Below are 13,197 nucleotides of genomic sequence, written 5' to 3' on the forward strand. Positions count from 1 at the left end.
CCACTGCCTTCCCGGCTCAGTCAGTTTCATGTAAGCACTTCAGCCGTGGCTGAAATCAACAGCACACGCAAAGCCCTTGCCGACCTCACATGCCAAAACAGAGAGACTATAAGGGGAACTTTTTTCTTTTTTAGCAAATGTATTCTTGCTCCATTATTTATAAAGGATTGAACAGCAAAGAGTGACATCTCCTTTACTACAAAGGTAAAGAAGATCATGCAATGAGAAGATCCCGTGGGGCTGCGGCACAGACGTGCTTCTCTCCCACAAGGCTCCTGGCAGCCCTGGTGGGAATCGTAGGTTTTGCCCTCCGCGGACTGAGTCTGGTCCCTCCTTTTGGCTCTTTCCCAGATCAGTGCATCCTGACCGTCTCTCAGCCCCTCCAGTCTGAGTGTTCATCCTTCATGGCCTTCACAAGCCAGTCCCGCTCGCTCCCCTGCTCAGAGTCACTCGTGTCACTCGCCTCCATGGCCAGCAGCTTGGTGTAGTTGACCTTCCGCTCCTGGGGCAGTCTGGGCTGGATGGACAGGAACAAGGCCAGCCAGAGCAACAGGACCACACAGCAGGCCTGGTAGAGCACAGGCAGGCTGAAGCGCATCACCACGAAGCCCCCCACGAAGCTGCCCAGGCTGGCCCCGACCCCGTAAAACTGGCCTCGGAACATGGAGCTCAGAGGTCTCTCCGTTCCAGGAGTGGCCAGGTCCTCCGTGGAGGCCCCGACTGCCCACCACAGAGCCCCGTGGCTGACGGCGCTCAGGATCTGTGCAGGCAGGACGGACCACCAGCTCCAGAGGAAAGAGTAATAGAGCAGCTGCCCTGCGAGGCAGCCCAACCCCAGTCCCACCGTGCCCACCCTGGACAGCTTCCTAAGCAATGGACTTCTGAACGGATGAAGCAGAATTTCCCCCAGCAAGCCCAGGGCCACCGAGAAACCCATGACCAGCTCACTGCTCCCGTGGTCTTTCATGTGCCAGAACAGGAAGTCCTGCACCGTGCTGGTGGCGGCTCCTATCAAGAAGACGGTGAGGCCAAGGATGGTGAGGTGGGGGTCGCCGCCTACAAGAGACAGGGCTTTGACCATTTTGTAGCTGGGCTCCCGCCGCCTGCAGATGGGGACGGGAAACGCAATGCTCACCAGCAAAGCCAGGGTGCTGACCAGTGAGTAGCCATAGAAATACACCACACCCCGGGGCCCACTTGTCGTCAGGAAGCAGTCCAGCTGCCCCACTAAGGCTGCGATGCCACACACGCCTGCCGACATGCCCAGCAGCCTCCAGATCCACAGGCTTCTGTAGCGGTCAGTGGCGTCCACAAAATCCAGGTATTCATAAAGGCTGTCGTCTGCCACCTGCTCCAGAGGGGCTGCCAGCAGCTCCCAGAACACCATGAAGCCCAGGGAGAGGATGAAAGTCCACCGCAACCCTTCCAAGGAGAGGTCAAGGGCCCAGGAGTTCCTCTTGGCTGCGGACCGGCTGGCTGGACTTGCCACTGCTGTACCCCCAGCAAGCAAAGGGAGGGAAGTACCGATCACCCTGAGAGCACCTTCCCAGGGAGTGTCTTTCATCCCGGAAGTGACAGGATGGAGGACTCGGGATGTGGTCCTGGCTTCTTCAGTGGAGCCCGCAAAGAAGTCCAGCCGATGACTGAAAGGTTCTTGGCTGCCTTCCCCAGGTCCTTCTCTGAAGCCATCGGTTCCAGAGACCCCAGGACTCCCCTCGGCTAGGAGGCTGCGGGCCCCCGCTGGGTGGTTCGAGGCTGGCGACGGGGCCGCGGTGACGTTCACAGTTAGGGTGACCCCCGGTGGTAGGGCCGTGGCGGTCGCGCTGTGACTTCCATTACAGGAGCGGTCTCTGTCCAGGGGCGGCACCAGGACCATCAACAGGCTGGCTCCCACCGAGCAGAGCAGCGAGCTGATCAGAAGCACCCTCCGCTTCTGGTAGCTCTTGGCCAGGAAGGCACAGACGGGAGCCCAGACGGCTGCGATCAGGTGCTTGGTTCCCATTAGGATGCCCACCCAGGGCGCGGCCAACCCCAGCTGCCTCAGGTAGAGGGTCAGGAACGGGGCCACGCAGGCGTCCCGGGCCCCACACACCAGGTGGAAGAGCTTGGCCACCCCCAGCGCCCTGCTGATGTCCCACTGGGGGTTGGCGCTCATGGCGGCCCGGCTCCGTCAGACCCGGGCGGGCAGAGGGCGCGGCGGGGCGCGGGGCGGGCGCGGCGTCATGTCCCGGGGACGCAGGCTCCGGGCGGGGAGCGAGCCGCACCGCGCCTCCAGCCTCCGGCGGCGCCGCGGTCACCAGGTCAACGGCCGCTCCCGCCCCCACGTCCGGCCACCGGCCCGGAAGTGGCCCCGCCCGGAGGACGCCGCACCTAGGGGGCGGGGCCGGCGCACCTGCGGGCCGCACCTGCCACGTCCCGCGGCCCCCGCGCCCGGGGCAGGACCCGCCCTCGGCCGCCGCACCTGCCGGAGGAGCGCAGGCTGCGTTCCGAGCCACCCTCCAGGGCCCTGGGTCGCACACGAATCTGAGTTAGATCCCTGAACTGCTTCAGGCAAGTAACAGGAATGGTGGGAGAGTGAGAATGGAATTCATGGTATGAACCGCCCCCCACCACCACTCACAGGCCCCCTGATCTAGGACCACACTGTTGATTGTCTCCATCAGAATCAAAGGGCCTAGAACTGTTTGATGGATGTGAGACAGGATGGAAGGGGGCAGGACACAGCCATTCAAGGAATGAAGGCAATTTAACACCAAAATGGTTGAAGATTCAGCTCCCAGTTGGCCTTGAGGATTAAGTTAGCAGGAAGTTTGACTTCTAGTAGACCTTGAGCTTCATTACATGCTCATTGTAACAGCATGATAACGTGCCTGCAGGTGCCATGACAGTCCCAAGGGTAATGGCAAAAGGCCAAAGAATGGGTGGCGGCCCAATTCCCGGGAATCCTAGCCCCTTCCCCAGGGCAGTGGGAATGGTCCCACCGTAGGTGTGTGAAGCTGCTGAGCCCATAAAAACTGGCAACACCACACCTAGCGGCCCTTTCACAGTCCCTTCTCTTTGGAGATGGCCCACACTCTGTCTGTGGAGTGCGTATCTATTTTTAATTTAACCTGCCAACACCCAGTTCCCACACCTCTTTCCTTGCCTTTCTCTTGCCTTACACTCTATGCAGTATCTCTCTAATAAATCTACCTTTACTCAACTGTGGCTCGCACTTGAAATCTTTCCTGCATGAAGCCAAGGACCCACATTTGGCAGGGCACATGCCAGGGGCTCAACCGAGACCTGGGACACGGCCCTCCTCATGACCCACATCCGTCTTCCTGCATCAGATGCAAGTAGGCGACACAATTTTATTCAGGGGAGATGATCCCCAGAGAGGGCCTGACAGCTGCGGGTGGTCCTGGGTGGCACCGTCCACATCTGGGCTTCAGCCCCTGTGGTCCCTGCTACCGCTCAGCTGCATCTCTTCCCTCTTACTGTGAGACCCCTTGGGCTTGTTTGTTTTCAAGGACCTGGGGAAACCTGACCTGCTTCCCATGTCCATGGGAGCTCAGGACTCTCTTCAAGGCTGGCTCTTGGGCTCATCAGCCTAACCCCCCTCACCCTGCCTGGCAGCCCCATCACCCCCCCCCCCACCCAGGCATTGAGAATGTGCTCTGAAACCAGCCCCCACTCCTGGGGCAATGAGGGCACAAGCGAAGTGCCTCCCTCTCTACTCTTGGGTCCCAAACTTGGAAGAGACTCTTCCATCCCACGGCCACCATCCCCTGGGACTGCCCAGGTGATAGGGACGGCCTTACATCTGGATCTAAGTTTCTGAACTCAAAAGCCAAGAATTTTGGTGTCTTTAATCTTTGAAACTAGCCGGCATGCCTACCTCCATTTTGAGACAGCGCAGGTCAGGAGCCCCTCAGTTAATGTGAAGGAGGACAGGGCTGTGCAGGTGGACAGAACACACCAGTGAACACTTCACAAAGCACTTACCTGGCCGAAGTCATTAGGTTTGACTAAGTACTGCCCCCGATCTCTATTAAAACACAAGCATTGCGGGGTATCCGGTGAGAGCAGAAACACTTTAGTGTTTATTTATTTATTTATATATTTATTGAATCTGACATCTTCCTCTTCATTTGGAGAGATGCCTGCCTGGGAGTGGGCGAGGTGAGCAGTGGCCTGAGACAGGGATGGGAACAGACTGGGAGGTGGGAGGCGTAGCAGCCTCTGCCTGCTTCCTGTTTTCCCCAGGCCGCGGGGCCCGGGGCCAGGACAGCAGCGCTCACCTCGGTTTTAAGGGCCAAGCGGGGAACTTGGGTGGGAGAAGACAGTGAAGAGGCGGGAACTGGAAATCCACGGAGCACACACGGGTCCCAGGGCGTTGCGTGTGCAGTTTGGCTGGGGCCTCCTGGGGCCTTCGTGCGGGCCCTGCTCCATCACACCCCCACAGCCAGCTCCCTGTGTTCTGGGCACTTGCTGGCTCCTAGAAGTGGCTGGAAGCCTCCCACGGGAGCTGGGCCTTGCTCTGGATGTTGGTGTGGGTGTTTGGGGGCGAGTTGGGTAGTGTATCCTTCCTCATGGATCCACTGCTCTTGGACTCAGCGATTCTGTGGCCCCTTTGGGCTCACTGGATGATGCCAGAGAATGTGTTGATGGGCATTAGAAGGGGCTTGGCCTTGGCTTTGGTCCTTTCCATCTCCTGCCGATGTGAAATAAGCACCTTGGATTTCTGGGCCCCGGAACATGGCTCTAAGCAGGGAGCAACCTCGAATCTGTGGAAGGAGAGAGGCCAGCTCAGGAGACCCATCTCGGGGGTCAAATCTGTCTGGGCATTTTAAAGGTCGCCCCTTAATTGCAGGGTATAGATGAGGGGGACCCACAGAGGGATGAGAAAGAGTCAAGACAAGAAAGAGCACCCTGAGCGGGGGGGAACACAGGGAGAGGAGGACGTGCCCGGATGGGTCACTCTGTGCGCCTGCCTGACCCTATACACCTCCCTAGGGGAGCCCAGTAACTGGGACATGGCTGTCACAGAAGGTCAGCCTGTGTTGGCACAGAGGGCGGGCAGTGCCAGCACAGGGGGTTGGATCAGGAGGGCTACAGGCCAAGTGTCCGTAGAGGGATCTTGGGAAACTTTAATCTCAGCTGCTGCCCAGGGTCAGCCATTCATTTGCTCTTCCTCCTGGATGTAAGTCAACACCTAAGTCCACGCCCATCAGGGACACTTGCCTGGCCACGGGATCTGCCCCGACAAGGCTTCCAGGCTAGAGGCAGGAGGTGGGAGGGGTTGGCTGCCGTGGAGCTTTGCCCGGTGGGCATGGAGCCCAGCCTTACCTGACCACATCCCTGAAAGTGCGCCGACCGTCCTTGTCCAGCGACAGTGTCAGCAGCCTCTGGTCCTGGCTCTGGATCTGGATGCTGGCCGTCCGGAAGCTGTTTGTCACTGTCTGCAACAGAGACAGTTTGTGTGAGCATCACCTTGGTGACAGATGGCCTGGCCAACATCTCCTGCCTGGGAATCTGGTGTGTTTCAGTCCAGCACACAGTGTCCCCGACTCTCCGGGAAGTGACTCTGAGCAGTGACAAACCTGCAGAAAGTGCTTCTAGGCTGCCCCTGCCCTTGGCTCTCCCATCATTCCTGCAGTTCCTTTTCCAATTTGTTCATTTCTAACACAACCTGGAATGCTGTAGCTGGTGCCCGCCAGGTTCAAGTGACCCGAGCACCTCCTGTATGACAGGCGTGTTAACGTGTGTGGAATTTGGGGATCTTTCAGAAGTTTTCTAAGTTCTGACCCCAGTTCTCAGTGTTGGATTGCATCCAAAATTATTTCCCTGGGGCAGAGACAGAGGGTCTGGAAAGTGGCCACCTACCCCCATGACTCAAACCAGGCCTCTATCTGTTTGTACCACGGAAGCATCTCGGGGCAAAAGGAATCTATCCCCTGCACCAGGAGCCCGGGGGGCAAAGCGTTCCTGCCTTCCACATGCAGAGCCCTGCACGGAAAGCAGCCCCGAGGCAGCCCTCCAACCCCCAACTTGAAGGGGCTGCTCCTGGGAGACCCCTCCCCCGGACAGAGAATTTGGAGCCGCCTGGGTTCCAGGTGGGGCTTTGAGGGCCTTTCTGGCCACTGGCCCATTACCTGGACAGCAGCTTTGGGTGATTCACCAGCACAGAGCTCGCAAGTTCCTAGAGCCTTAGACCCCATTTCATTCAAGCATTCTCGACCCTGGACTCACCCTTCCGAAACATAAGATTAGAGACTCTGCTTTTGTCTTTTTTTTCTTTTTTGGGGGGGGTAGGTAATTAGGTTTTATTTATTTATGTATATTTTAGTGGAGGTACTGGGGATTGAACCCAGGACCTTGCACCTCCTAAGCACACACTCTACCACTGAGCTATAGCCTCCCCTCCAAAATTAGAGATTCCGATTTAAGTGGTCTGGAGGCCAGCACAGGCCCCGTGCAGTTTTCACACGCTCCCTACTGCAAGCAGTGCTCGTCCACCTTCCCATTCCATTAGCAGAGGCACAAGCAGAGGCTGAACCCAGGGGTCAGGCATGTCTGGACATTTCTGCTCAACTTTTGTAGGGGGTTGGGTAGGCCAGCCCGAAGTCTCTGGGTAGAAGGTACAAGAATCTTCCCAGTGTTGGGGGGCGGATGTCAAAGCACAGACTTTGCACCCAGACCACCCACATTCTCATCCTGGCTCTGCCACTTACTCGCTGTGTGACCTTGGACGTAATTCCTAATCTCTCTGTGCTTTTGTTTCTCACCTATTTAGAAAAAGATACAGCAATAATAGCAACGACCTTGCAGGTAGCGAGATGGTCCTGGGGTAAAAGGGAACTCACTGCGGTGATAAGCTTCGATTTTTAAAAAACCCACAACCAGGTTGTTTAAAGAGGTCATTAAAAATAGAAACCGTTGTAGGGAACTGATTTTGAAAGAGGAAACACAGAAGGGTAAATAGGTCCACCCTGGAGCTTAAAGCTCGAATACGGAGCTCTCCCACAGTACACAGGCTGCCTCAGAAGAGTGGGCTCCTGCAGGGGTGGCGGCTGGACTAGAGGACCAGGAAACCCCTGGCGAGCCCCTGCTGGGGACCGTTCGCCACCCCGAGTGCGGGCGGAACGGGGAGGGCTGAGACAGGGCCTGCGCCCAGGGGCCGTGCAGTCCACTGACCTGCGGGAGCCAAGTCATCGACAGTGTGGCAAGTGCTCCCCTGGCTGTGTCCCCAGGGCTCTGCGGGAGCCCAGAGGTGGGGCCTCTGGCTCTCTGGGGAGTGGGGAGCAGGGTGGAGGATGTGGAGGGAAGGGCCTCCTGGGGAAGATGACATCATCTTGAAAGAGGAACAGGGGTTATGAAAGGAAGATGGGGAAGAGAAAGGAAGGAACGAGGCTTCAGGCCAAGCAAAGCGCATGAGCAAAGGCACCGAGGAAGGACTACCAGGACCCTATGGGGCCTTCCCGGGACAGACCCCCTCCCCCAGATAGCCCCTCTCTGCAGTACCCAGACATCAGTATCTGACGCACATTTCCTGAGCCGTTTTACAGATGCTAAAATCACCAGCCGATGGAAGAAATTAACTACCTGATGATCGTGAGCAGGCAGCCCCCCACACCTGCTGGCGCCTAAGGGTGGGTAATGTTAACCCCTGAACGTTTAACCTCACCATCAACCAGAGGATTGTGCACGAGTGATCACCAACCTGGCGACTCCCCTCCCTCACATGCCCTTCAAAGATGCTCTCCTGAAGCCCTTCAGGGAGTTCGGGTGTTTTGAGCACTAGCCACCCTGGACTCCTTGCTGGGCGCCCTACAGGAAACATGGCACTTTCCTTCACCAGAGCCCAGTGTCAGTAGATCGGCTCTGCTGTGCGCGGGTGAGAGGACCCAAAACTGGTTTGGGGGCACAAATCCCACGGTGCAAAGGGCGTGCAGGGCTGGCCGGGGTCGCAGTCGGAGAGGAGGAGGAGGAGCCAGGCTACATAACACGCACACGGTAAAGTGCTTCTGCCCTTCTGCCCTGCAGAGCGGGAGACGGGCGAGCGGCGTCAAGCACAGAGTGGCGTGCTGAGCTCTGTTTCAGAAAGCTCGCTCGGGCAGAGATGTGGAGGGCGGATTTGGGGAGCACTGGAGTGACATCAGGGAGACCAGCTGGGAGGCGACCGCATTGTCCAGGAAAAGGGGATGGATGAAGGTAGGGCCCAAGGGTGGCCAATTTGTCCTGGTTTGCCTGGGACTCTCCTGGTTTTGGCACTGAGGGTCCCAAGTCCCAGGAAACCCCTCAGTCCCAGGCAAATTGGGAAGGCTGGTCAACCTAGCTGGACCCCCCCCCCCCCAGAGGGAGGATGGAGAGGAAGGGAGAGGTGTGAGAAGTGTCTGAGAGGGAAAAGCAGCAGACACAGGGAAGTGAGGCCGAGGAGGCATCCGAGGTGACTCCCAGGTTTCTGGGAAAGGTGACTGGTTAATGACGGACCATTGAATGAGAGATGGGACACGGGGGAGGAGGGGATGAAATAAAAACAGCCACTAACACATACATAGCTGTGACTTGGCTGAACATCTTCTGTACCTGTCACCACCATTTAATCCTCACAACCGGATGAGGCAGGTACCCTTATCACCCCCGCTTTCCAGATCATGAGAGTGAGGCACAGAGAGGGGCTGAGTGATGCAGGGATGGGGAGGAGGTGGGGGGTTATGAGTTTGCAGTGGCCCTGATCGGCATGGATGTAGGATATCGCAGAAGCACTCAGCCACCTGAGCATCTGATTGAGTCAGCGGCTTGATCTAAAGTGAGCGTCTCTGCCTGGTAAGTGATGGGAGGAGTTGTGGCTGCCCGAGAACACAGTTCAGGTGTAATCCTGGGTCCAAAGCCCAGCTGAGTAGGGCAGTGAAGTCCAGAGAGGCCACGAGAGAGGGAGAAAGTGGGCGGGTCGTGTGTCCATAACCATAAGGGACTCTATATCTCTGAGGACCAGTAAGGGCTAAGGCAGAGGGCAAAGGGCAGTGACAAGGCCATGAGGTTGGAAGAGCTGGTTTGATTTGGTCAAAGGCTGGCCCACTGCTGTGCTGGAGTCTGGCTGTTGTGCGCAGCGGGTGCTGAATGCGGGCGCGTCTTGCAGTCCTAGGGTATGTCTTAGGTCCTCAGAGGGCCACCAGGTGGAGGGCAGGGCCTTCACTCTCACACGGCCTTACTTGTGCCAGTCGGTGCTCAGTATTTTAAACAGACTGATCAGAAAGCAGGGGCTTCCCAACAGGAAAACCCACTTCAATAGCAAAGGCTCAGAAAGGCTCAGAGTTCATTACCCCTTCTCTCAACACCGTCTCTCCAGGACCCCCTCCCTCCCCAGTTTGAATATCCCCAGTTCCCCTCCTGCCCAGCACTTACAGAGAAGGACCTTCCTGCCAAGTTGGAGGTCTTGACAACCTCCGTCACACTAACATTCAGGCACCTGTGGTCCGTAACGGGAGCAGCAGCTGGGGGGCAGTAGGTGGGCCCTGAAACTGGAAGAATGAGATGCTGTGAGGGGGCCTCCAGGGGAGGAGGGGAGCTGGAGATTCTATGTCTTAAGAAGACCTCCATGATCCCATCTTGACCGCCACCCCCTTCCCACACCCTGCTCGGCCCCCACGTCCTGACCCCCACCTTAGTCCTGGCCAAGTTTCAGTTCCCTCCTGGTCATCCACCTCCCTCCTCCAGGGACTCCACAGCTCTCCTCTATCCTGAGGCATCGTGGCCATCACCAACCCAAATCATTTTCTTCACCTCCTCTGCACCTCTTTTTAATGGGAACAAGTTCTGCAACTACTGGGCATGCTCAGACAGCAGGATGGCAGAAGAGCCCAGGATGTGGTATAAGGCAGAGGCTCCAGTGGGTGTTACAGGGCACTTGTCCCAACAGGTTGAGAGCACTTCCTTGACTTTCCTAATATCGCATTATGTGTCAGGAGTCAATATTGTGTGGCTGCTGCAGGGCCTTCCCCCTCCCTGCTGACTAAGGAGGGCTCTGAGATAGCCAAGAACAATTCTGGTAAGATTTGGTGATGGAAAATTTGGAGGAGTTAGAGTAGGGATTGGTGGGGTGGGAGTTTTGTAAAGGGACATAGAAGAAATAAAATTTAAACAGTAAGAGTTAACATTGTAGTTTACTATATCCCATAAATTAGTATCTTATCTCCACTTTAGAAATGAAAAAAACAGGTGGAGAAGTCACAAGTAACTTGCCCGAGGTCACCCAGATGGTAGTGTGGCACAGCTGGGCTTGGAAGCCTGCCTATCTGGTTTTAGGATCTGTGCCCTGTGACCACCTCTCTTTTAAGAGCTATTGCCAAAGTCACACAGTTTCCTTCATGGTGTCAGAGACCTACAAGTAAGGAAAATTGCACTGTGACAGTGTTTCAATGTCCTCCACAAATTCAACTTGCCTGGAAACCATTTTATCAGAAGGTAATCAAATCAATAATTATTTCTTGAGTTTCTCCTTTTTGCTGGAAGCCAAGAAAATTGAGGAGCAAAGATGCTCACGGAAGAACACAAATGCTTTACGCACAGAGAGGTGTCCTAATTGGATTTTCGTAAAGCCATAGATTTCTAGGGTCAGAGTAATTACTCATAGTTGCCTGGGAGAGGGGGGATCAGAGACGGCTCCCTCCTAGGCACTCCGGCTCGGTCATGTTGTTTCTTCTGCAATATTCTAGATTCCTTCATTCTTTTAAACAAAATCTGGGCGTCAAGGAGCACTTCATTTAGTCAGCAAATGTTTTATTGAGTATCTACTATGTGCCAAGACACCAGCTAGACATGGAGGGTGGAAACTTCCTTGTTTGCTCTGAAGTGACTTTTTACAAGCACCTGTGGGTGACATCCCTGAAGTCTGGTCTGCTGAGACTGGGCAGCTGAAGGGGCGGCGGTGCGGTGCGGTGCGGTGACGAGGGACACCAGCTCTCGCACGGGACTTCCTGGGTTTGAATCCCGGCTCTGACTCTTCCTCGGGGATGTGACTTTGGGTAAGTTACTTTCTTTGCTTCCATTTCCTCTCCGGTACAAAGTGGCTAATGCTAACACTGTCTGTCCTCACTGATAAGCTGATACACTTAGAAGAGTTAATATGTTGGACATAGAACAGTGCCTGGCTTCTGATAAACGTGGGCAATGGTTAGTAATTCTCATTGCCGACCTCTCTGTTATTCCAGAAGATTGGGGAGCTAACAAGAGAGCTCATATTTATAATTTACTAGATGCACATAAATCAGTATCTTATCTCTGAGACAATGATCTTAATTGAATATACGTGTAATTAGGTAACTGGCCAGAATCAGATACTTTGGACTAGTGGTGCCCTTTGTGAACTGGAGAGTACCTGCCCCATGGAATGACATTCAAAATTATGAATTTCCAAAAACCACCCCCCAAAAGACCCAACTACCCCCAACTAGCTCTGCAGGCTGGATGCAGATGCTCGAGGCCAAGTCCAACCCCTCATCTGCGTGGCCCCTGCACTTTCCAGCTTGGGCTCATCCAGCTGCAGACGCACCACCCACGCCCAGCAGGAGTGGGAGCTCAGCCAGGGTCTCTGATCCCAGGGATGGTGATGGTGGCGGGGAGGTACTCCCAGCCCCCCTCACCCATTTCCTGTCGCTCCGCCCTCACTCCTCTCCCAGCCCCAACTTCCTCCTTCTTGTCCTTCCTTCCCTCTGCTCTGCTCTCCCAGCTCCTCACCATCATTGTCACTGGCTGCAAGTGTCTTCAGGACCAGCCCAGTGGCCCGGAGGGAGACGGTGACCTCTCGGACTCGGTGGCTGAGCAGGGCCTGAGGAGGGGGGGATGTGGGGACAGATGGGGGTCCTCAGGACAAGATGCACATCTCCATGTCAACTCTCTTGCTCACCGCCCCACCCCCGGCCCTGAGTCGCCATGGTGCCACTAGCGTCCAATGAGCCAGAGGATGGGGCTCAGAGCACTCCGCCCTGGGAGCAGGTCAGCTTCCAGACCAAGGCCTGTGCTCTGATGCATCTGGTCAGCTGGTGAGGAGGGTATTTTTGAGCCAGGGGATAGCGCCCTGTTCCTTCAATCAGATTACCTCCTTGTCACTGTGTAAGGCCAATTGTAACCCGCCCATCCCTGCAAAACTCTCCCAAGGCTGGGGAAAGGGCAGAAGGTTCCCCTGGCTCTGTATGTCCTGCCCCCACAACATCCCTGACATCTGCCTCCCTGCAGCTGTAAGTCCAGACCAGCTCCTGGCCATGCCACGCCCACTGACCTTCTGGTAGCAGATGGAGAGCTCAGCCCCTGGACCCTCGGCCACGCCTCTCCTCCGGGGTGAAAAACCATCTGAGGGAAGTGAGAAGAGGCTGAAGGTGGGAGGCCCCCATCCCGTCCCCCTGGCTCCTCACCTCACCGAGGCTGCGGGAGAGTCACAGCATCTGTCCCTGGAGGGGAAGGCAGCACGTGGGGGTGGGGGTAGGGGCCAGGCTACCCTTCAGTCTGGGTGAGCTTGGAGGGAGCCCAGGCACCCCAATATTCAGTAGAGGTGGGACAGGGGATCGTTAGGTGAGAGGTAGGAGAACTTTTTGCAAGAGGGACTTGGGGAAGCTGAGTCAGGGTGAGCTTTGGAAAACGGGGGACAGGTGCTCACCTCTGGGGATCTTGGAGTCTTGGATCTTCACTTTGAGCTCTGTGAGGAAGATGTCCTCTGCAGGGTCTTGGCTCAGGTCACTGAAGAAGATCTGGAGGGAGGCGGGGAGGGAGGAGGTTGGAGGAGGCTGACTCTGCCAGCCGCAGTTCCCCTGGGAACCCCAGGATGTGCACAGCTGGGAGCGTCTGGAGAAGCAGGGTCCCCCACCTGCCATGCCCAGGCTGGATTTTGAGCTGCGTCCAACGATTACGTGGATCTGACTCCGTCCACATCTACAGCAATGTAATATATTTCTAAAGAGTGGAAGAAACTTACTGAAACCCAAACTGCCTGTAGCCACTACTGTCTAATGGGGAGGGTAAAAGAATCTCTTGTAGACACTGGTAGTGGAGGGCAAAAGGGTGAGGGCCAGAGAGGAGAACCTGACGGTCCTTGACAAGCACAAGGAGGGAAGGGCTGGTGAGAGTCGGAGGGAATCTGGGAGCAGCAGTGGCTCCTGAGGGAAGAGGGGCAGAGAAGGAGGGGCGAGGTGCGGGCGGGGCCAGAGGGAGGATGTGGGA

At 56.3% G+C, this 13,197-nt stretch overlaps 2 protein-coding genes across 10 annotated transcripts in view; both read right to left on the bottom strand.

Moving 5' to 3' along the window:
- Positions 1–119: 119 nt before the first annotated feature.
- Positions 120–2,338, bottom strand: MFSD6L (major facilitator superfamily domain containing 6 like). Its single transcript, XM_006196028.3, has one exon. The coding sequence runs from the start codon at positions 2,153–2,155 to the stop codon at positions 374–376; it is 1,782 nt and encodes a 593-aa protein (XP_006196090.2). The 5' UTR covers positions 2,156–2,338; the 3' UTR covers positions 120–373.
- Positions 2,339–4,057: 1,719 nt separating this feature from the next.
- Positions 4,058–13,197, bottom strand: part of PIK3R6 (phosphoinositide-3-kinase regulatory subunit 6) — a 54,412-nt gene continuing 45,272 nt past the window's right edge. For all 9 annotated transcript variants that reach the window (XM_032498770.1, XM_032498773.1, XM_032498772.1 and 6 more), the window contains 6 exons: positions 12,638–12,728; positions 12,263–12,333; positions 11,722–11,812; positions 9,391–9,506; positions 5,332–5,444; positions 4,058–4,769 (listed from right to left, as the gene is read on the bottom strand). In XM_032498770.1, the coding sequence (XP_032354661.1) occupies positions 4,622–4,769; positions 5,332–5,444; positions 9,391–9,506; positions 11,722–11,812; positions 12,263–12,333; positions 12,638–12,728 (630 nt within the window). In that variant the 3' untranslated portion in view covers positions 4,058–4,621. The remainder of the gene's footprint in view (positions 4,770–5,331; positions 5,445–9,390; positions 9,507–11,721; positions 11,813–12,262; positions 12,334–12,637; positions 12,729–13,197) is intronic.

Source organism: Camelus ferus, chromosome 16, assembly GCF_009834535.1.
Source record: "Camelus ferus isolate YT-003-E chromosome 16, BCGSAC_Cfer_1.0, whole genome shotgun sequence".
NCBI lineage: Eukaryota > Metazoa > Chordata > Mammalia > Artiodactyla > Camelidae > Camelus > Camelus ferus.